The sequence below is a fragment of the Oryctolagus cuniculus genome, chromosome 1, assembly GCF_964237555.1.
Source record: "Oryctolagus cuniculus chromosome 1, mOryCun1.1, whole genome shotgun sequence".
Classification (NCBI taxonomy): Eukaryota; Metazoa; Chordata; class Mammalia; order Lagomorpha; family Leporidae; genus Oryctolagus; species Oryctolagus cuniculus.
In genome coordinates this window covers 162,381,874-162,406,173 of record NC_091432.1, presented here as the reverse complement: position 1 = coordinate 162,406,173, position 24,300 = coordinate 162,381,874, and the positions used below count along the sequence as shown (strand labels likewise).

The following is a 24,300-nucleotide window of genomic DNA, read 5'->3' as shown; positions in this document are numbered from 1 at the left end:
TGGAAATAAACTCAGAAGCCATGAGACATGCAGTTTGCTAACTGGCTGGGATATGAACAATGCTATTGTTGACAAGTGTCTCCTTCCATTCTGCATCAGATAACAGAGCCGGCTGGCCAACTGCCTCCATGTTTAAGTGAAAAAAGGAGAAATTTGAAATTTCCTAACTCTCTGTCTCCTCCAAATTTAATTCAACTTAGATATTAAAGGCAAAAACAAGTGGATTTAGCTTCATTGGCTTGTATTAGTTGAGATAATCCATGAAGATGAAATCTGGGTCACCATTTTCCACAGGCAAACAGCCTTTTTATTTTTAAGATTTATTTTTTTATTTTGAAGGCAGAGTTAGAGAGAGAGAGGGGGAGGGAGGGAGGGAGGGAGGGAACTTCCATCTGCTGGTTCAATTCCCAAATGCCACAATGGCTGGGTATGGGATGGGCTGAAGCCAGGAGCCTGGAACTCTGTACTGGTCTACTATGTGGGTGACAGGAGCCTGAGTACTTGGGCCATCTTCCACTGCTTTCCTAGGCACATTAGCAGGGAGCTGGATGAGCAGTAGAGCAACTAGGCCTCACACCAGCACTCACGTGGGATTCTAGCATCACAGGTAGTGGCTTAACCCACTGTTCCACAATACCAGCTCTGGCACACATTCTTAATAACTATCAGGTTTTATTTATTATCTATTCATTCATTCATTCATTCATTCTCATTTCTTTGAAAGGCAAAGAGAGAAAGACAAATAGAAAGAGAGAGCTCTTCCATCTGTTCGTTCACTCCTCAAATGCCCACAACAACCAGGGCTGGGCTAAGACAAAGCCAGGAGCCTGGAACTCAATTCCACATAGGTGGCAGGGACTCAAGTTCATAGGCATCACCTGCAGTCTCCTGAGCATCACTTGCAGTGTGCATTAGCAGGAAGCTGGAATTGGAAGCAGAACTGACTTGAACCTGGGACTCATGATATGGGATATGGGCATCTTAACTGCTGTGGCAAATGCTCGCCTCAGGCATCATAGATTTTTTTTAAAGATTTATTTATTATTTGAAAGTTAGAGTTACACAGAGAGAGAAGGAGAGGTAGAGAGAGAGAGAGAGGTCTTCCATCTGCTGCTTCACTCCCCAGTTGGTCACGATGGCCGGAACTGTGCGGATCTGAAGCCAGGAGCCAGGAAATTCTTCCAGGTCTCCCACGTGGGTACAGGGGCCCAAGGACTTGGGCCATCTTCCACTGCTATCCAAGGCCAAAGCAGAGAGCTGGATAGGAAGTGGAGCAGCCGGGACTTGAACCGGTACCCATATGGGCTGTTGGCACTGCAGGCAGCGACTTTACGCGCTATGCCACAGTGCTGGCCCCTGACATCACAGATTTAAAGCAGAACACTCTACAGATGCAGGAATGTTTCATGGGGCTTCCCAGTGGACATTTACTTCAGATGTTACTCCAACCAGGAAGTCTCTCTTCTCAAAAAAGAAGTTAAAAACCTTACTCCATGGCCACAGTATAAAGAGAAGGTTGGTTCCACTCATGGATGCACCACACTGAAAACACAGACACACAGCACTTGAACAAGACACTGACTAGTACTCCTGTCAACAGTCATTCACTCATTCATTTGTTCAAAAAATATTTGCTGAGTGCTATCTACATGGTAGCTGCTGGGGAGATAAAATGGCAAAAATGATAAAGTAAACATGGTCCCTAGTGTCCTGAAGCTCATAGTCAGGAGCCTGTCGAATAAATTCAAAGTCAATGAATACATGAAGAACCTTTCAGTTAGAGCATGCTAACTGGCGTCATACACTAGTAGTGTGTAGGACGCTGCCCCCAGAATCTGGAAACAGGAGAATCCAGATTCAAGGAGACCATCAGGTATTTCGTGAGAGCCCATTGTATGTTCCTGCATGATGCATGGGTAATGAAATGCAGGGGCTTTCTATGACCATGTGCTACAGCCTGGAAATTAGTTTGGGCGCCATTCAAAGACCCATGTGTTGAAGGCTTGGTCCCCCAAGTCTTAAGTTAATGGTTAAGGATTAGCCATTAGTGGTTACTGAGTAAGGATGGAGACTTGACCCATTTATGGAGTCCAGGAGGTAGGCTAGGGAAGTTTTTAGGTCATCGGGGGGTGTGCCCTCCAAAGGCAGTTCTCACAAGAAGGCTGGCTGTGGCAGCCTAAGCAGAGAGCAGCACTCTCTCTGTCTCTCCGGGCTCTCCCTGTGATCCTTGCTCTGCACATAGTCAACCATCCACCCTGTCATCAGGCGACAGACCGGTGGGGTCACTGGAACTTGCACTGAGAACCTCGAAGCCTGTGAGCAAGGAAAAGCTTCCTCCCTAAGTGGATTCTCTCAGGTGTCGGGCACAGTGGTGAAGGGCTGACTGACGCACTGCGGGAGGAGGGCAGAGGAGTGCTTCAGAGCCACGTGGGAGGTTTTTAAAGTGAGGAAGCCGCCTTCTTCACCTTCTTGGAAGGTGCAGGTTCAAGGCCGGGCATGTACATTAATAAACAGTTTTTAAAACTCCTTTTCTCACTCCACATTCCTTAATCATGACACAAATCCTTTTACCTACTTCACAAAGCTTTGAATGAAACCTTTCAGTTTGAAATAATTCCTTAAAGCTAAATATTACATGCAATACATGAACTAGGTGACTCTACTAAAGCCCAGGTAAAATCCTGGTTTCCAGTTTGGGAACACAGACCAGAGGGAAAGAAGCTCTTCTTCACTGAACGGCATCTGTCTGCATGTGCAGAATATTACAGCACCACTATATATAGTATTTCAAGGAAAAGAAGCAATGATGACAGCATATGGTTTAAGAAAAACAAACAAGAGAGCAAGTAAAAGACTGCTGTGCTGTGTACATTTAAATTTCCCAATTAAATCCAGAAAAATTTTTACAAAAATATTTTATTTACTTGAAAGGCAGAGTTACAGAGAAAGAGAGAGAGAGAGAGAGAGAGAGAGAGAGAAATAGATTTTCTGTCCACTATTTGACTTCCCAAATGGCCACAATGACTGTAGCTTGGCCAGGCCAAGGACAGGAGCCAAGAGAGCAAGGGCCCAAGTACTTGGGCCACTTCTGCTGCTTTCCAAGGGGTATTAGCAGGGAGCTGGACCAGAAATGGAGTAGTTGGGATTCAAACTGTAGTGTCATAACTCACTGTGCTACAACATCGGCTCCACATTCAGAAAATTTAGAGTATGTTTGTTGTTGTTAAATGAATGCATTTATACATTTGAAAATTTGGGAACACATTAATAAGTTGTAGCAGCCAACAGGCAACCACAGTTATTTGGCAAATTAGTTCTGATTCATCAGAAGTCACCCTCTGAGAAGCAGAGTTTGAAATAAGATGTAGTGCTGTAGAACTAGCGTGGGTCTCTTTGGTTTCCCAGGATGCCAGAGATACAGGAATCTAAATACAAGACTACCAAAGTGAGCTTTCAGCTAAGCTAATTTTGTATATGTCTAAGTAACACTGCAATGAAAATGATGCATATTAAGGACTTAACAGCAACAGAGGTTTCCTTTTCACAGCAGAATTTTAGCTATGTACTTTCCATAACTCCTCTTCAAGCTGTAATAACCTCTCACAATCTTTGTAAAATGGAAGACAGAATAGAAACACACCTGCTAGCTGTTGAGTGACCTCTAAAATACCTGAATTCTTCAGGATCTACACAATACTACCACGAGAGTATCACTGAGACACCATGGACACAAAATGCAAAACGCAGCGCTAACTAGAGATGTTGCAAACATGGAAGGCTAAGTGTTCCCGGAATCATGTACTTGACTTTGTGTTGTTTTACAATTTTGGTATATTGACTTAAGGAGACTTTATTTGGCATAAGGTAGGTAAAATAGCCAATGCTTGTAACTTTTTTTTAATATTTATTTTATTTGAAAGGCAGAGAGAGAAAGAAAGAGAGAGAGGGAAAGAGGAAGAGGAGAGAGAGACATATCTTCCATCTGCTGATCAGGAGCCAGGAGCTTCATCCAGGTCTCCCACATGGGTGCAGGGGCCCTAGCACTGGGGTCATCTCCCATTGCTTTCCCAGGTGCATTAGTAGGGAGCTGGATCTGAAGTGGAGCAGCCGGACTCCATATGGGTTTAACCCATTACACCACAATGCTTAACCCATTGTACCACAATGCCAGCCACAATGCTTCTAACTTCTAACCAATCATTTTAGGGTGTAGAAAAAGCCTCCCCCCTACCATGTGTGTGTATGCATGTGTGTAAAGAGCAAGGCAAAGAAAGGGTCTTCTACTTATACTGAACAGACTCTGCTCTTGCCAGGCACACTCAGCAAGCGAGACATGGTAACAAGGGGGGGTGAGCCCTCAAGCTGTCAGAGCCTGGACTTGGGAACATTTAACTGCAGCTCTCTAGAGAAAACATGAACATAGCAAGGAAGCTCCTCTGCAGAGACCCTGTTCCTTTCTCCATGGCAGCCGCCCAGAGCCCCGAGCTGAGGGCGTTTTCCTGTGAGGTGCCAGGCTTCATCCCGTCATCTGGACAACTTACTGAGGTCAGGGTGATCAGCCCCACCTTACAGATGAGGAGAAGAAGTCTCAGAAAGGTGAGGTCATTGCCAAGGTCACCCAGCTACTAAGTGGCAAAGCCAGGATTCACACCTAGGATTGTGTGACTGTAGAACGTGTGGTCTTCTGCAGTATCCACAACCCAATCTACTGGCAGGGGAAGAGGGAGCAAGTTGAGAGGCACACAAAGTGAGGGCACACGGCTGTGTCCTGACGTCCCTTTCACCCCAAACATGCGCTGGGAGCCACACAACAACAGCAACATCAGAATGCGCAGCCAGACTGTGCATGAATACCTTGACCACCAGGTAGACGTCGGAGGAGGGGCAGGTGACCGAGAAGACGGCAGCCCTCGCCTGACTGGATGGGGCGACAGAGGGCGTGTGGGCTCGCAGGAACCCTCGGAACTGGTCGGAGTTCAGGTCACAGTGAAAATTTTCAGAGATCTGTAAATGAGCAGCAAAGGGAAAATAAATGAGACCTGTTGTATGCATATTCTAAACACGTCTGAGAAAGAGCAAAAGAGCTAAAAGGACTTTCACCCAAGGAATAAACCTACAAGTACGGTTTATGACAAGTGGCTACTGGAAAAATGGATGAATGTTTTGTCACTATTTTAAGATGAATTGGAACCATTGGGGAGATGTTCCTTGAAACATTTTAATTTTTGTTAACCTATTATATTTCTTAACAGTACAAGGACATTGCTTCTTTTCTCAATTAGTATACATTTGAGAATGAGAAAAGCAAAATTGAAAGCAAAATGTGAGTCGCCGTGTGTGGGGAGCAACTGGGACTAGACTGTTACTCGAATTAAGACTTATTTTATGCATCTGCTCTCCCACAATATGGAGCTGGGAGAGGAGGAAACAGCTTCTACACAGCTGCCGCCAGTTCAACCAATAAACTGTAGGACCTGCTCCTGATTGGAGGAGAGCAGCGTACTCGGCGTGTGGGTAGCAGAGTTGGGATTGGTGGAAGAGGACTATAAAGGAGGAGAGAGACAACATACACCGGGAACATCTAGCTGAAGGAACACCTGTGCAGCCCCCAAGAGAGCCGGCCGGCGGTGTGCCACTCCCCCACGGAAGTGGGGAAAGTGGCAGGGGGAACCGCCCTTCCACGAAGGTGGAAGGGACGGTAGCCAACCCAGGAAGAACCAGCAGCAAACCCAGGGAGGGCTGAGCAGACAAAAGAACAGCGCAGGGTTTAGTGTCGTTCCTCCACGAAGAGGGGGAGCGACAGCCGTGTTCATCCAAAGGAGTGTTATGGAAGTTCCAGGGAGTGAGAGATTGCTTCCAGTTGCAGGGACCAGGAAAGCATTTTGTAAAGAGGCTCTGGCAATGGATGGATCCTTAGCAGGGGAATCTGATGGGTAGAGCTGGAGGGTGACAGTGTACCAGGGAGGGAACACAGCGCAGTTAAATATCTCAGAGGCTGGGACAGCTGCACTAAGCACAGGTAACAGTGACTAGTCCAGTCTGACCCTGCTTGGGCTGCAGTGGGAAAAGGGGACAGAGTCATATCCATGAGGGCATGGCTTAGAACCTAGAGCTTGTTCTAGATTGTGCAGATCCGCTCAAGAGTCTGAAGTCTGAGCAAGAGCGTGTCACGACCGGTGTTCCTGGGCTTCCTGAGTGTCACTGAAGAGCCTCAGGGTGGGACTCTGCCCTTCCCTCACCAGCAGAGTGGCCGTGAGAAGCGGCTGCCAGGCAGATGCTGTTTGCCAGCTGTCCTTGCAGGTAGCACTGATCATCAGGCTACATTGTCTCCACTCAGCTGTGAGCGGAAGTGATGTGTCCAACGCCCAGGCCTTCTCCACCCAGCTTCCCCCTTCTCTGGGGAGGGCATCGATGGCAGTGAGAAGAACAATTTGGGGAAAGCACTTCTTGAACACACAGGAGCCATAGCAGCCTGAATTCCTGCATGGCTGAGTGGCGCAGAGGCACTGCTGGCCTGGCGCCCCCCACACCCCGGCGTGTGGTCCCCCGATCAGCAGCTTCAGCACCAGCAGGAAACTGAGAAATGCACGTTCTCATCCCCTCCAGACTTCTGCACCAGGAACTCCTGGTTGGGTCCCAGCCATCTGTTTCATCACAAGTCTTCCTGGTGATCGTGCCGCAGGCTCCCATTTGAAAACCATGGTTTCAAAGCACTGAACCAGGGCATCGAGCTGTTTTAGAGGTTAACCTGCCCTAGCTAGTACAAATACCTGTGGTCACTAGTATATACTCAAGAGACACCGAGTGGCCCTGGTGAAAAGCAGCAGAAGAGTCCTCCACCCCTCGTTTTGAGACTGTCCTCCTCTCAAAACTACAAAATGACTGAACATAAGACAGTCATGGAGAAGCCTCTGGGTCTCGGAATTCTTTTCGGTGAAAACCACACTACATCTGAGGAAGTCTTCATCCTGCGGCAAATGCCTGTCTTTACATCAGAAGATGCCTTTCACCTCCAGTGAAAGTTCTCAACCTGAGGAAGCCCTGTGTACACAGTCATGCTTGTCCACAGTCTACTGAAATGGTTTTGTTTTACACACAACCCCAAACGCTGACCACTCTATTTCTTTAGCTCAAACAGGCCACCACGTCTGGCAGGCCTTTCCCTTAAAGATTCTTCAAAGAATATAAATGACAAATAGTCCTAGACCTTTCCTTCAAAAATTGAAAAAGCGATCAAAAGGACATCTGCTGTTCAATCTGATGTGTTTTTTTTTTTTTTCTGCACAGAAGTGAAATTTAAAAAGCAAGCAAGCCTAAAGAATCACGACCACTACATGTGCCTCAAGGACAGGGGAACTTTTGCTTTCTTACCTTTTTCCTTTCTTTAACATCATAGAGGGCAATGCTGGCAAACAGGGGTTCAATTTCAATTTCAAATCTGCCAGAGGGAGAAAGCCACATAGTATTAACTTCGATAATTTTGAATTTTCTGACACTGCCTAGATCTACACACTGGTTAAAAACATAAACCATTTCCAGAAATTTTCAAATAACTCCATGCACATGAGAACAACACTGGAATATTAATGGAGAAATACAGGAGAGTCATGAAAATTTTCTTATTATTTTAAATCATGGTGGATGGTGCCTCTTCCCAAAACGCTTGCTGGTGGCACTGCAAGACGGTGGGCTGAACGTGCCACTGGTCTGATCCAAACGAGCACCCACCATTGTAGCTGCCGTGTTTTCAGACAGTGCAATCTCTCTTAGCACCTACTTAGGTTTTACTTCTGGGATAGGAATCTCTGTTACCTAGTTCTAATGGATGGGGGTATTTCTGACAGTAGGAAAAGAAAAATCCAGGTGCTTTTTTCTTAGATTTACAATAGAACAATGAGAGGAAGAAGGGGTCATGATGTGGATGAATGCCTGGCCCTTCCTAACTCCTCTGCTGCAGAGCTGCTGGTTGAAGAAGGGGGAGGACATTGGGCACAACTGATAAACACTGGAGGTACCTAGACCCCAAGAGAGCTAGGAAGAGAACTCGTGTTGGCCCTCAATGCCAGTTCCCCTTGACAGTCCACCATAGTGAGTCTGAAAATAACACATCCCCACAGAACAATCCTGGCACCTGTTATAGGTGCACTTGGAATACATGACCATCTTCCAAGTTTCTCAGCATAACAACCCATGACCTGGGACACTGCCCATTGCGAGCACTGGGAAAGAAGCCCCATACCACCCTACCCCAGATGTCACACAAATCACATCACATTGTGTTTCAGTGCGTGTGTCAGAGGACAGCCTCATCACTGGACAGCTTGGTTCTTAAAGAGGACCTTTTAGCAGAATATTTGGACAGAATGTAAGCAAGCTTAGACAAGAGGGTTGGTTGGTCAAACAGTGTATTTGTAAATGAGGCAGTTTGCAATAATAGTAGACACACAGGGCACTGCAGATTTGGGCTGTTTCCTTTCCCACACCTGCTAATTCTGGAATCCTAATCAGGTCACCTACTTTTCCCAGTACCATTTATTTATATGCAAAACGAGGAAATGACATTTGCTCTTCCCATCTTCCAGGGTTGTTGTAATCACCACTTAAGCTTATGTGTGTGAACAGACTTACAAAAACCAGCACCAAGCATTATTCACATGAGCTAAAAGGCAGAAGCAACACAAGTGTTCAGTGACAGAAAAACAGATAAGAAACAATGATACACACACACACACACACAGAGGAGTATTATTCAGCCTTGAAAAGGAAAGTTGTTCTGATACACGGATCAACATTGAAGAACTCATGCTAAGTGAAATAAGCCAGGCATGAAAGCATCAATATTATATGATCCCATTTACATGACATACCTAGCACAGGTAGAATGGAAGTTGCCAAGGGCTAGTGTGTGGGAGAAGGAAGGAGTGGGGAACAGTTGTTTAGCAGTTTAACAAAGATGAGAAATTTCTGGAGACAGATGGTGGTAACTGTTGCACCACAATGAAAACAGACTTACTGCCACTGCAGTGCCCATTAAAAATGGCTAAGATGGTAGATTCTGTTACAAGTTTTGCCATACATAAAGAGTGTTGAGGATTTCTATGATTATTCTTCCCCTTGTTAGGTAACAGCACATTCACCTGGGCCTGTACAGTGCGTGGGCTCACCAGCTCCTGCCCAGCAGGCTCAACATGGATTGAACTGTGTGACACCCACAGGGCCAGAACACTGATGTGCTATACTCAGGTAGGTACCCAGTGTTAAGTTAAGTTCTCTGTGGTTCAGAGGGAAAAAAGAGGATGAATAAATACTGTGTTTTCAACAGAGCAAATTGTGTATGAAGTGTTTTACTACACTGCTCACAACAGTGTAATTCAGATCTTATCCCCACCCCATACATGAGGAAACGGGATCAGGGAGGTTAAGTAATCTGCCAAAGGCCACAAAGTTAGGAAGTGGCACATGCAGGTTTTGAGCCAAGCCCTTTCTGAGCACAGAACCTAGGCTTTTTCTGTTCGTGTTTTGCTAAGCTTTGTCCCCAAAGCACATATTTTGAGGCAGATGAGCGGTTTGTCAGCACTCAGGTTTCTTGACTCCACCTGAACCTACTGAATTCTATCATCGGGAAGTTCCTGCACACTGAAGTCTCATCACCCAGAAGATGCCTCTGAGCTGAGGTTATTTTGCATAGGATTATATTAAATTTTAAATTAGAAGATTTCCCCCACTAAAACACAAAACAGAAAAATACTTTGTTGTCAGCCTCTTGTTGCTACAAACATGTGCAGAGTTAGCATCAGCTTAATTCTTTCTGCATCTATGAAGCTTTGCCTATTTCTCAGAAGTAAACATTTTTTTCTAGCTGTTGGAATCTGTAGTATAAATATAACTCTGCGTATCAGGGTCAGCAAAAAAAAGTGTCTCTGATACTGTCACTAAATTTTTACTATTCATATTTTCATATTCAGTATTTACCTGTAAGAATTTGCTGATTGTATCCAGTTTACTCAAGGTAGTTATACCTAGGGCCTTTCTTCCATCCCTCTTTCCTCTTGCAGGTGTATAAATTCTGTAGGAACTATTTAAGACACATGAACAGACCAAGGTCCCTGCATAAAATGGTCACTGCTACTTAATTTCTGCTTTGGCAGTTGGAAAAGTCATTAGAAACTGCACTTCACACTTCTGATTAAGAGAGACCCAAGCCACTATTCGTTTATAAAACAAATCTATCTTAGTGGGCCATGTTTTCCCACCTGTGAGAACAGCTGCATTTATTTACTGGAAAGGTCTAGAAGGCTTGGTGACAAACATCATGGGGAAAATTCCTCTGATCCCAAATGGCACAGTTCACTGCATCTAAAAGTGGCCTGGCTGTGCATCCTGTCCCGGTGAGTGATGCCCATGAACAATGAGAGGGGAACGGCCACTTCCGCTCAGTCCTCCTGCTCATGGGTTAGGAGGCTCCCAATTCCGGCTTGGCTGGAAGTGCAGGGCTTGGCCTTTCTGTGCCCATCACTTGATGCACAGCTGGTGAGTAGGCCACTCATTTCTGGATACGAGACAAAAGGCCCTGACACCTCCACTAGTGAAAGTAGCCAGAGGAAGGGCTACCACACAGTCAGCGCCGTAGCTGTGAGTCACCACGCTAGCTTAAGTTCTGAGGATCACAGAAGTTGAGACCTAGAGTCTGACAACCTCATTTACAAGCTAAGAGGTTCTCAGGGTTCAAATACAGCCTTGAATCCAGAATCCAGATGCTTAATTGCAAACCAGGTGCTGATTAAGGGATCCATGAATTAACTTCAAGAGATGGATGACCCTCCCGGTAGCATGTAAAGAAAGGTTATGCTTATGAGCTTTTGCCTAGATAGAACATTTACAACTTTAGTATTTCCAAAAAAGTCTGTAACCAAATGGAAGGACTAATTCTCTAAAGTAGCAGTGTGCAAAGACTCCAGGAATTACACTAGGCAATTTATCAGACTGCAGGAAGACAATACTAGAATGGATTTAGATGGGTACAGTTCATGCTTCACATCGTAGCTCCTATTTTAATATGCAAGGACAAAATTAACACACATACACAGAGGGCATGTGACCCTTTTTAACTAAAAAAGTACACTGTCAAGAAGTTTATATACAAGTGTTTCAAAGCAGATGTGGTACATCACTGACTAGTTGAAACCAGACTCCTGACATAAGTTTTGAGTTGTGTGGTGTTGAAAAAGAAATGAGAAGATATTTAAGTAATCGGGAAATTATGCTGAAAAATATGAATTTCCAGTTTATCTTAAATAAATCAGAAAATGAACAAAACTGGGCCTGCTGGGCAGTTGCAGTGGACAGTGGATTCCCCCTTGCATAGTTGGCTACGGTCCCCACTACTCCCCACGGACCCCTGCACTGAGACTGGGTTTCAGTTGCGTTTATCAGTGTTTCAACAATGGTGCACTGGCAAATGTTAACACACAAGTCTGTGGGCAGAAAAGGCTCTCATCTACAGTGCTTGGTGATTTCTATGTGTGAATACTTTCATCGTGACCAATTCCAGACTACCAGTGTGACTTTACTGAACCCACACATGGGAAGTGGAGTGCAGTGTCAGCTCCCGTGAGTTCATACGAGCCAATTCCAGCACACCACTGGATTACTGCCACTTTTCTTCCCGTCGGCCATCACCTTACACACCTAACCTTGGCAGACACCTGTGCTTCTTCCCAGTTGTTGAGAGGTGACTGTCAAAGGCTTGGTAGGAATACAATCTAGAGGCCAAACAAGCATCAATGTGTTGACGACCGTATTAGCTGATACTTACTTTAGAGTCAGCACCTTGACCAGGATTCTGTTGCCCATATGTTCTTTAGGACATTCTGGTACTGGACGTATTTCCACAGCATCCTCCTATTAGTAATCACATTGCAAAGACATCATTAATAAATTTCCATGACGAATTCCATCTGGAGTTAACCCAGGGAAGGAAGGCACCTTCCATGGCTCAAGTCCACAAGCATTTGCTCTATTTTAGTGGCAGAACGACACTGTGCCTTTTACAGAGAACTTCTCATCCAACCCCCAAACCTCCAAACTCAGCACCAACTGCAGAAACCCAAACAAAGACTGAGGGAGGGAGGAAGGAAGGAAATGCACACTGCTTAGTAATATCCACCAGATGGCATTACAAATTCCTATACCTATTGTTGGCTGTTTTTTCTTTGCCTGCTCTAAATACATACTTGGAAAATTTCTCCTGCCAAGGACTTTAGTAAACACAGGGGTTTCAGACTTGAAATTTGAGTCAGAAGAGTTCACCTAAGGCTATTTGCCATCAATCCTTTGATACAGTCTCTTTCTCAGTCCACTGCTCTCCTAAACAGATGACAGAGATTTGGAGCTGAATTTACGGGATCCACCTTTACATATCCAGCTGGAACTTGCTAAAGTGCTAAGAAAAGGAAAGCTTCATAATGACAAAATTAAGAGCTATACCTGCTTATCTTACCAGACAAAGACAGAGGAATATGAAAGGAACCTTAACATTTTAAAAAAAGATTTATTTATTTATTATTTGAAAGTGAGAGTTACACACAGAGAGAAGGAGAGGCAAAGAGAGAGAGAAAAAGAGAAAGAGAGAGAGAGAGAGAGAGAGGGAGAGAGAGAGGTCTTCCATCTGATGGTTTACTCTCCAATTGACCGCAGCAGTCAGAGCTGCGCTGATCTGAAGCCAGAAGCCAAGAGATTCCTCCAGGTCTCCCATGTGGGTGCAGGGCCCCAAGGACTCAGGCCATCTTCTACTGCTTTCCCAGACCACAGAAGAAAGCTGGATCAGAAGTGGAGCAGCCAGGACTCGAATTGGTGCCCATATCGGATGCCAGCACTGCAGGTGGCGGCTTTACCCATTACACCACAGCACCGGCCCCAGGAACCTTAACATTTACACACAAACTGTGACTATGTCTCATGCATATTCATGTATGCAAAGACAAACCTGCAAATTCTTGAGCACTTTAAGTCCCACTCTTGAAGCAGGTTGTCCAAACACTACCCAATGGTCTGATGCTCCCAAGAGTTCAAAGAACAGGGTCATGTCTGGTGGTCTTCCCCTAGGCTGGAAATGCTGAAAGCTTCCCACAAGATACTGCACAGAGAGCGTAAGACTTTTACACATAGTAGGAAAGTCACTTTCCTGCTCCACTTGTACTCAGTTGGTGGAATCACTGAAGTGGTAAACTCACTGCTGCTCTAGTCCTTGTACTTGTAGTTGGCCATCCTGCTGGGTAGCACTGCTGGGTTTCCCAGAGGAGGCAGGGTTCTGATGTCTCCAGTGAGTTCAGCTCCCTCAGGGCAAGCTGGAAGTTTCAGAGCAATCACAACAAACGCAATGGAAGGGAAGAACCTCTAATTTGAAAATAGCCTCAAGACATATTTTGCAACTACTCTTGTATTTCTAAGGCTATTTTTGGGTTGTATTCTAAAATTTGGGATCTCTTTTTAAAGAGCTTTTCATTTGCAAAATTTTAAACAAATACAAAAATAGAGAGAATGAAGTAATGGACCAGTGGCCAGAGTTGTGGCACAGCAGGTTAAGCAGCCATCTGCAGTGCCGGCATCCCATATGGGCACCAGTTCAAGTCCTGGCTGCTCTACTTTTGATCCAGCTCTGTGCTATGGTCTGGGGAAGCAGTGGAAGATGACCCAAGTGCTTGGTCCCCTGCACCCATGTGGGAATCCTGGAGGAAGCTCCTGGCTTCGGCCTGGCCCAGCCCTGATTGTTGTGGCCATTTGGGGAGTGAACCAGCGGACAGAAGATTCTCTCTCTCTCTCTCTCTCTCTCTTCCTCTTCCTCTGCTTCTGCCTTTCCTTCTCTGTAACTCGGCATTTCAAATAAATAAATAAATCTTTTAATAAAAGAAGCATGGACCACCACGATTCCATCACCTTCAACAATGGCAACTGCCGAGCAAGCTTTCTTCTGCATTCGCACTACCACCTCTCCCTACCCGAGACTAGATTCCTGAGAAGCAAGCTCCTGGATACCATAAATCTCATCTGTAAACATGTTAGTACAGTATTTCCATAAGATGAGGACGTTTAAAAGCACACTACAGTAATGTTAATATTAGTTGTAAAACATCAACAGTGATTCCTTATTGCCAGTAAAAATTTTGTCAGTTTCAAATTTCCCCTAAAAGTCTAAAGTTGTTGGTTTTTTTTTTTTTTTTTACAGTTAGTCTGTTAAATCAGGATCCAAACAAGGTTTATATATTGCATGTGGATCATGTATTTCCCAAGTCTCTGATAATCTGTAAGATTGCCTGGAGCCTTACAGCTATCTAAAATAGGAACTAATTCCCAAAAAGGCAGAAAGACAGAATGGGAAGCTTTATGTAGATACCTGGTGCTTTCATCTTGCTTGGAAATACATGCACATAAGTAAGATGGGGATAAAGGAATGGGAGAGGTAGAGAGAGAAAGGACAAGAGAGATGATGTCTTTCCATCTACTGACCCAACAAGGTCAACTCCACATTTCAAAAATTATTTATTTGTTTATTTCTTTATTTTAAAGTAAGAGAGAGAGAGAATGAGCTCCCGTCCTCTGCTTCACTCTCCCAATGCCTGCAACAGCCAGGACTAGGCCAGGCTGAAGCCAGGAACTCCATCCAGGTCTCCCCAGTGGGTGGTATGTACCCATCACCTTCACATTTGCCTACCTGCTATTTCATTATGTGAACCAACAAATGCCATCCCCACTCTCATTTTTTCTAACTAGTTTTCACTTCAGCTCTGTCACTTCTAAGCCACGGAGCCCTCAGCCACCTCTTGTGTGACTTGCAGTACAGTCTCAGCCATCCTCAGCATCAGTACACAAGATGCCTCGCATTGAATCCCCGTGAATCAGGCAAGAGGTTGTCTCAGGGAAGCTTGGTGGTTACATAGGCTTTTGCTTCTGCTATAAACTTAGTCATAATTTGGATAGCTTAGCTTATTTATTTTCCTCACTGAGAAATGAAGTAATGGTAAAATAATTTCACTAATGTATAGTTTTTAAAAAATCCAGCATTATGTAATTATTTCAGGTGAGGGAAAAATTTACCTTTCTCACACAGGAGTTTCATGGAAAAAGTACAAAGTAAATGCAATTTCTGCTAGGACAGTTCGAAAATACTACTAGAGGGCTGGTGCAGGGCCTCCAGTGTCTCAGATGCACAGTTTACCAGCAACTGATACCCTGATTTCAAAGCATTCCTCTCTGCTAAAGCAACACAGAGCCTGTTAGGACCTCACTTAATCACACTTTTCATCCCTAACTAGAAAAGACCAGAAGACAGAGTTCCTTTGAAAGCAGTCTACAGCTCATTCTGCTACAGTTCAGTGTGGGCACCCTCTCATGGAAGACTGCGAGTGAATGTCTCACTGGACGTACTCTCTCCTGCCTGAATGGTCTTCCTCCTATTGGGGTCCACTTTAAGTCTTCTGCCGCACGTTAGAACCTCCGTCATGGACTTGAGAGGAAGAGGAAGGCAAGTAAAGGTCAAATCAGTCTGATTTAAGAATTCTTGAGAAGCTGACAAAGAGTGTTACTGTCATGGATGGAAACTGAGAAGTTAGGTCACCTAATTCTGTAAATGATCACCTTTGGATTTCAGTTACGGGTGTTAATATACCATGCAATCATCAACAGATAAACAAGCAAACATGTAATCTGGAGTTAATGGGCAGGGTCCCCATTTGATAATTTACCAACTGAATCTTGAACAAGTAATTTATCCTTTCTGGTTCTTAGTTTCTAAACTGAAGAATTCAGATGATGATATTGCTTACATTATGCATACTTAATAATTTCAAAAATTTATTCCTTAGTTGACAAATGATAACTGTGTCTACTAATGGGGTAGCATGTGATGCTTTTATCTATGTAAACACTAGAAAGTTTCCATCAAGCTAATTAACATACCTATCACTTTACCAATTAATCATTTTATATTCTTTTAACAATTTCAAAGTATAAAATACATCATCATTAACTATAATCACCTTACATTCCAATCAATAACTAAAATGTATTCCTCCAGTTTAAGACTTTGAACCCATCAATCATTAGTTCCTGCCAACTCCAGTCTTGGGATCCACCTTTCTATTTTCTGTTTCTACAAGATCAACTCTTTCAGATTCCACATATAAGTGAGACATTTGGCTTATTATTTTTTTATTTTATTTGACAGATAGAGTTATAGACAGTGAGAGAGAGAGAGAGAAAGGTCTTCCTTCCATTGGTTCACTCCCCAAATGGCTGCTACAGACAACTCTGCGCTGATCTGAAGCCAGGAGCCAGGTGCTTCTTCCTGGTCTACCATGCAGGTGCAGGACCCAAGCACTTGGGCCATCCTCCACTGCACTCCCGGGCCACAGCAAAGAGCTAGACTGGAGAGGAGCAACCAGGACTAGAACCCAGCACCCATATGGGATGCCGGCACCGCAGGTGGAGGATTAACCAAGTGAGCCATGGCGCTGGCCCCCACTTGGCATATTTTTAATCTACCTCAAAAATGATTTGAGGCCGGCGCTGCGGCTCACTAGGCTAATCCTCCACCTTGCGGTGCCGGCACACTGGGTTTTAGTCCCGGTCAGGGCGCCGGATTCTGTCCCGGTTGCCCCTCTTCCAGGCCAGCTCTCTGCTGTGGCCAGGGAGTGCAGTGGAGGATGCCCCAAATGCTTGGGCCCTGCACCCCATGGGAGACCAGGAGAAGCACCTGGCACCTGCCATAGGATCAGCGCGGTGCGCCGGCCGCAGCGTGCCGGCCACGGCGGCCATTGGAGGGTGAACTAACTGCAAAGGAAGACCTTTCTCTCTCTCTCTCTCTATCTTACTGTCCACTCTGCCTGTCAAAAAAAAATTTTAAAAAAATGATTTGAGTCTGCATACAAAATTGAAAATAAAACCAACTCATGAGACAACCCAGGTGTTTAGAAAACAAGGACAAGCAAAGAAATGAAAGCTGGCGTAAACTCAGGACACCAATCAGGAAGCTGCCACTCTTGAGAGGAACAGAAATCTGACTCAGTAAAAATTCAAGATTGTGGATGACAGGACGTGTACACGTTATCTTAGTGAGAGCCCCATTCTCCCTTGGCGAATGGCATCGGAGGGGACAATTCCCCTTGGGCCCTCACGGAGGAGGGGTGCTGGATGGCGAGGCCCTTGTCCTCTACAGGACTCCCACGGCAGATCTGATGGCACACCCCAGGACTGCTGTTCCTTCTATGGTCCTCTCTGCTGACCAGCAGCACACTCATCAAAGGCAGGACAGCAAACCTGGCCTACAGGGGTAGTGATGTCATCAGGCTCCCTGACCATCTTGCCACGTCCAAAGATCAAGTTTCAAATGTTAGAGACATGGAAAGATGGCACATATTTTATACAAAATTTCCCCACAGCCTACTTCTTGCAAGTGGACTTTTAGTGAAATTTGACCAGCAGAGATAAAGTTTGGTAATTTCTTCTGGTAAAACCCCAAAGTGTACATGACCTGACATGCGAAAGCGAAGATGGTGAGTCTCAAATAAAGTATTAGCAGCCTAAAGAGACTCCAGGCCTCGAAGAACAGCTCTCTCATCCCAGCCCACCTGCCCCAGGAACTGACCAAAGGCTCTGAGCCAGCTTCTTTACATATGGAAGTGGATTAACAAGATCCCAAAGTTTATTTATTTATGTATTTGAAAGGTGAAGTTAGACAGAGAGAGACAGAGAGAGACAGAGAGAGAGAGAGAGAGAGAGAGAGAGACAGAGAGAGAGAGAGGTCTTTCATCTGCTGGTTCACTCCCCAAACAGCTGCAACAGCCAGGGCTGGGCCAGACTAAAGCAAGGAACCGGGAGCTTCATCCAAGTCTCCCAAGTAGGTGCAAGGGTCTAAGGAATCGGGTCCTCTTCCACTGATCTCCCATGTGCACCAGCAGGGAGCTGTATCAGAAGTGGAGCAGAAGCTGGCATTGTGGCATAGCAGGCAGAGCTGTTGCCTGCAGTGCTGGCATCCCACATGTGTGGTGGTTCAAGTCTCGGCTGCTCTACTTCTGATCCAGCTCTCTGCTATGGCCTGGGAAAGCAGTAGAAGATGGCCCAAGTCCCTGGGCCCCTGCACCTGCATGGGAGATCTGGAAGAAGCTCCTGGCTCCTGGTTTCAAATTGGCACAGCTCCCGCCATTGTGGCCATCAGGGGAGTGAACCAGCAGATGGAGGACCTCTCTCTCTCTCTCTCTCTCTCTCTCTCTCTCTCTGCCTGTGCTTCTCTGTAACTCTGCCTTCCAAATAAATCTTAAAAAAAAAAAAAAGTGGTACAGCAAGACTTGAATGAGTTCCCATATGGGATGCTGACACTGCAGGCAACAGCTTTACTCATTAAGCCACAGCGCTAGACCCAAGATCCCAAAGTCTTACAGACTGGGAGTATGACCATGATTATTTTACCATGAAACATTCACAAAGCAGATCTCTCCAGCTGCACACTGAGAGCAGTCAACAAACCACGAAAGAACATCAAGGTTTCAAGAATACATTCCATCGATTAGTTACAAAACATGCCCATGCAGAACTGAATGGCTTGACCCACTGACCAGGGCTGTTGCATGCAGACCCTAGACGTAAGCTGGGTGAACGTGATTTCTAAGGAGTGATAAAGGGGCTGTTGTTGTGGCAGAGGGGTCAAGCTGCTGTGTGCGATGCCGGCATCCCTTCTCAGAGTCAAGGTTCAATCCTGGCTGCTCCACACATCCCATCCAGCTCCCTGCTACTGTGCCTCAAGTGCTTGGGCCCCTGACACCCATGTAGAAGACAAGGATGGAGCTCCTGGCTCCTGGCTTTGGTCCTGGCCCAGCCCTGCCTGTTGTGGCTATTTGATTCCAGTAGAAGGAAGATATCCCTCTCTCCTTCTCTCCCTCTCTCTTTCTCTCTCTAATGCTCTGCCTTTTAAATAAGCAAATAATCTTGGTTTGAAAAGTGCGATGAGAATCCTAGTTGTTGTTATTATCAGCATCCACCTGGATGATGAACAGTTGGGTCTGCTATGTCATAGGCTTGCCCTGGGAAAAACAACTAGCCCCAGCAATCACACGGTTAAGCACCAGGCCATCAGGGACTGCACTACAGTAAGAGTGAACCATAAAATCTTGCTTGTGTCTCTCTCATCTCTGAAATCCTCTGGTGCGGACGCCACTGCACCCACCTCGTCCACCGACGGGTAGAGGGCAAAGAGCTCGGCCTGCCGATTGGTCCTCCGGGCCTCCTCGTTCTGCTTCTCGAAGTCCTCGGAGCTCACGTGTTGCAAGAGGTTCTCCAGCCGCGCATCAGGCTGCAGGCTGCGGAGGTCAAAGTCACAAGAAGCAAGAGGGCCTTTTCCAGACACATCACACAGCACGTTTAGGTGGCGGGGGGCTGCCTATGAGAGAAGACAGTGGGTCCCGGGGAGAGAGAAAGAGAGCGGCATAAAATGAGAGGAAACACACATCCAGGGGAAATGAAACCACTCTGCTAAAGAGATATCAACACTCCCATGTTTATTGCAGCTCTATTTACTGCCTAGAAATGGCAACAACTGAAGTGTCCACCCGCTGATGAATGGACAAAGCGTGGTACACACACGCAAGGTGATACACTCAGCCATTAAAAAGGAGGAATTCTTGTCATCTGCAACAACACAGGTGACAGTGGAGGTCATTCTGTTAAGGGGAATAAGCCACGCGCAGAAAGGCAAACCCTATATGACCTCACTGATATGTGTAATCTAAACAAGTTTCATCCTGGGGCTGCCACTGTGGTGCAGTGGGGTAAGCCACCGCTTACAAGGCCAGCATCCCACATCAACAAAGTGTCAGTTCCTGTCCCGGCTGCTCCACATCTGATCCAGCAACCTCCTGACGAGTCTGGAAAAGCAGTGGATGATGGACCAAGTACATGGCCCCTGGCATCCATAGGGGAGACCATGTGGGAGCAGTTCCTGACACCTGGCTTCAGCCAGGCCCAGACCTGGTTGTTGCAGCCATTAGGCAAGTGAACCAGCAGATGGAAAATTTTTCTCTGTATCTCTATCTCTGTCTCTGTCTCTCTTCCCCGCTTCTCTCTCCTCCCATCTCTGTCAATCTTCCTTTTGAATAAATAAATAAATCTTTTATTTTTTATTTATTTTGAATAAATAAATAAATCTTTTATTTAGTTATTTAAAAAGTTGATCCCATAGTAGCTGAGCATACAGTGGTGGTTACCAGGGGCTGGGGAGAGTAGGGAGCAGGGATATAGCTAAACCAGTCCTGAAGAAAGGCCTGAAAGCAGCACCATGTTTCTGTTGGTGGCAGTCGGCTTGTTCTCCTCCGGGTGTTGGGAGCCAAGTCTCTAAGTGACCACACTCATGTCTCACACTCAAGCCAAACAGAGGTGGAATAAAGTGTGACGGAAAGGGCTGGGAGCAGAGACGCATCCCAATCCCAACTGCAGAACTCGGTCATTATAACTGGAAAAGAAGATGATCTCTGAGGAGCCTTCCAAACGAAGCTTTGTGAAACCCCAAAGCTAGATGTTCTGTTTCCAAAGACAGGGATGTAGGCGTGAACATTTTCCTACAACACGTGAAGTTAACAGCTACAGAAACAAGCAGAAGCACACCCACCCACCCTCACACACACACACACACACACACACACACGGAAGGGAGGGAAGGAGGAAGGAGGAAGGAAAGGGGGAGGGAGGAAGAAAGACAGCATTTGCTATTCAAGCACGGTCCGCTTTTAGCTGCAGTGTGTTTGAAAGAGCTGTCAGGCACAAAGGGGACACTTTATTCCATTTGGAATGTCTCAGTAATTGGGAACCACATGCCCAGCCAAAGACGTGGCAAAGAACCTATAATGTGCAGAGACTATAGCGGAGCAATGACAAACATCTATAAGACTATGGTGGGCTGGCGCCGCGGTTCACTAGGCTAATCCTCCACCTTGCGGCACCGGTACACCGGGTTCTAGTCCTGGTCGGGGCGCCGGATTCTGTCCCGGTTGCCCCTCTTCCAGGCCAGCTCTCTGCTGTAGCCCAGGAGTGCAGTGGAGGATGGCCCAAGTGCTTGGGCCCTGCACCCATGGGAGACCAGGAGAAGTACCTGGCTCCTGCCATTGGATCAGCGCGGTGCACCAGCCACAGCGCGCCAGCCGTGGCGGCCATTGGAGGGTGAACCAATGGCAAAAGGAGGACCTTTCTCTGTCTCTCTCTCACTGTCCACTCTGGCAGCTCATGACAAGAGCCTAGGGTGATTACTGATGCCATAAACAAGAGTGTCAATTTGTTAAATCAACAACAGGAGTCACTGTGCACTTACTCCTCATGTAGGATCTCTGTCCTTAATGTGCTGTACATTGAGATTTAATGCTATAACTAGTACTCAAACAGTATTTTTCACTTTATGTTTCTGTGTGGGAGCAAACTGTTGAAGTCTTTACTTAATGTATGCTAAACTGATCTTCTGTATATAAAGAGAATCGAAAATGAATCTTGATGTGAATGGAAGGGGAGAGGGAGTGGATAAGGGGAGGGTTGCGGGTTGGAGGGACGTTATGGAGGGAAGCCATTGTAATCCATATTCTGTACTTTGGAAATTTATATTCATTAAATAAAAGTTAAAAAAAATAAAAAAAAAAAGGCCGGTGCCGCGGCTCACTAGGCTAATCCTCCGCCTTGCGGCGCCGGCACACCGGGTTCTAGTCCTGGTCAGGGCGCCGGATTCTGTCTCGGTTGCCCCTCTTCCAGGCCAGCCCTCTGCTGTGGCCCGGGAGTGCAGTGGAGGATGGCCCAGGTGCTTGGGCCCTGCACCCCATGGGAGACCAGGAAAAGCACCTGGCTCCTGGCTCCTGCCATCGGATCAGTGCGGTGTGCTGGCCGCGGCGGCCATTGGAGAGTGAACCAACGGCAAAGGAAGACCTTTCTCTCTGTCTCTCTCTCTCTCTCACTGTCCACTCTGCCTGTCAAAAAAAAAAAAAAAATCAAAAAAAAAAAAAAAAAAAAAGACTTATGGTGAAATGTTATTCCCAGGGTTCTAACTGGACATACCACACTACAATCTCTCTGTTCTTTATTCTCACATGTTTTGTGACAGGTATTCACCTCATAGAAAGGTTACTCTACTACATCATAAATTTCACCTAAGCTGAATGTGTTAGTATTAACACTTTAATTATTAATACTGCTATTTTTCTTTGAATTTATATAAGTTTGGTGAAAATAAGTTTAGTTTCCAGTTTGTGGGGAGCAACTCGGACTAGACTAAGTTACTGGAATTAAGAATTATTCTATGCATCTGCTCTCCCACAATATGGCGCTGAGAAGGGAGAAACAGCTTCTACACAGCTGCCTCCAGTTCAACCAATAAACTGTAGGACCTACTCCTGATTGGAGGAGAGCAGCGTACTCGGCGTGTGGGTAGCAGAGTTGGGATTGGTGGAAGAGGACTATAAAGGAGGAGAGAGACAACATGCACGAGGAACATCTAAAGAGGAACATCTGAAGGAACACCTGTGCAGCCCCCGAGAGAGCCGGCCGGCGGTGTGCCGCTCCCCCGCGGAAGTGGGGAAAGTGGCAGGGGGAACCGCCCTTCCACGGAGGTGGAAGGGTCGGTAGCCAACCCGGGGAGGGCCGAGCAGACGAAAGAACAACGCAGGGTCCTGTGTCGTTCCTCCGCGAAGAGGGGGAGCGACACAGTTCTTTTTTTTTTCTTTTTTTTCCAGTTCTTTTTTTTAAATTTTTTTAATTTATCCACCTTAGTCATGATGATCTTTATTGAACAGAAATCTTGACATTTTTGAACCAAATTTCTCAGACTTTTCATTTATGGTCTTCATTTGAAGTCCTTCCCTTTTCTTTTTTTTTTTAATTTAGTAAATATAAATTTCCAAAGTACAGTTTATGGATTACAATGGCTTTCCTCTTCTTTTTTTAAAGGCTATCAAGGAGTGGTCATTTTGCCTCGGAATTAGGACTCAGGTCAAGACATCCACAGCCCATGTAAGAGCACCTGGATCTGAGTCCTGGTTTTGCTCCTAATTTCAGCTTCCTGCTAACAAAGATCCCAGGCAGCAGCAGCTGACAGCTCAAGTAATTGTCCCTGCTACCCACATGGGGAAACCTGGATTGAGTTCCCAGTTCCTGGCCAAGCCCCAGCCACTGCAGGAACTTCAGGAATAAACTAGCAGATGGGAGCTTGCTCTCCATCTCTCAAATAATAATTTTTTTTTGACAGGCAGAGTGGACAGTGAGAGAGAGACAGAGAGAAAGGTCTTCCTTTGCCGTTGGTTCACCCTCCAATGGCCGCCGCGGCCAGCACACCGCACTGATCGAAGGCAGGAGCCAGGTGCTTTTCCTGGTCTCCCATGGGGTGCAGGGCCCAAGCACTTGGGCCATCCTCCACTGCACTCCCTGGCCACACCAGAGAGCTGGCCTGGAAGAGGGGCAACCGGGACAGAATCCGGTACCCCAACCAGGACTAGAACCCGGTGTACCGGCGCCGCAAGGCAGAGGATTAGCCTAGTGAGCCACGGTGCCGGCCAGTAAATAATTTTTAAAAACAAAAGATGCCAAGTGTGCTTGCCTGCTCTTTCTCTCTATATATGTACGTCAAAAATCTTATTAACTTACACCTTTTAATACAGAAATTTCATCTCTAAGAATTTATCCTCAGGGTACCTAACTGGACAAGGATGTAAGGAGCATCTGCATGTAAAAACAGAGTAAGAGAGACAAGGGAAATGCCACCCCAAAAGAGGAAGCATTAGGAGATTTCAGAACTTTCAGGCAATGCAATGTCATGTGGCCATCAAAAAAAAGAATATATATTTATTGGAAGAGAAAGATAATCATACTATATTGCTAATATGAAAAATGAAATTATACAACATTATGGATAATATCTAAATTTTATAAAATATAAAAGAACTTCAAAAGGTTCATGGAGAAATGCAAATAAGAGGTAATGTGTATTTTCTATGACTTTTTTGAAGCTCCCTCCCTCATGCATGTGTACCGTACAGTCATCTCACTTTATGTATTTCACTTATATCAGTTCAGGTGTTCAGCCTCGCCATTTCACTCAGGCTAACAGCACCTCCACGATGCGGAGTTGTCCGCTCCTTCAAACGCACAGCGTGGCTCTCACACCCTGCCAACTGGCTGACCAGAGCGCTGTCAGCCGCTGCAGAGTGGGTGTCTGCTGTGTGTGCTGGACCTCAGCTGCAGGTTCACCCTGTCAACTCCGCCCTGGGGTGCTGGGCTGGGCACTCA

General features: G+C 45.9%; 1 protein-coding gene across 3 annotated transcripts in view; it reads right to left on the bottom strand.

The window, feature by feature from the left end:
• Positions 1-24,300, bottom strand: part of DOCK8 (dedicator of cytokinesis 8) — a 251,166-nt gene that overhangs the window by 139,605 nt on the left and 87,261 nt on the right. For all 3 annotated transcript variants that reach the window (XM_008256091.4, XM_008256100.4, XM_008256104.4), the window contains 4 exons: positions 19,217-19,429; positions 11,816-11,901; positions 7,372-7,438; positions 4,855-5,004 (listed from right to left, as the gene is read on the bottom strand). In XM_008256091.4, coding sequence (XP_008254313.3) covers positions 4,855-5,004; positions 7,372-7,438; positions 11,816-11,901; positions 19,217-19,429 — 516 coding nt within the window. The remainder of the gene's footprint in view (positions 1-4,854; positions 5,005-7,371; positions 7,439-11,815; positions 11,902-19,216; positions 19,430-24,300) is intronic.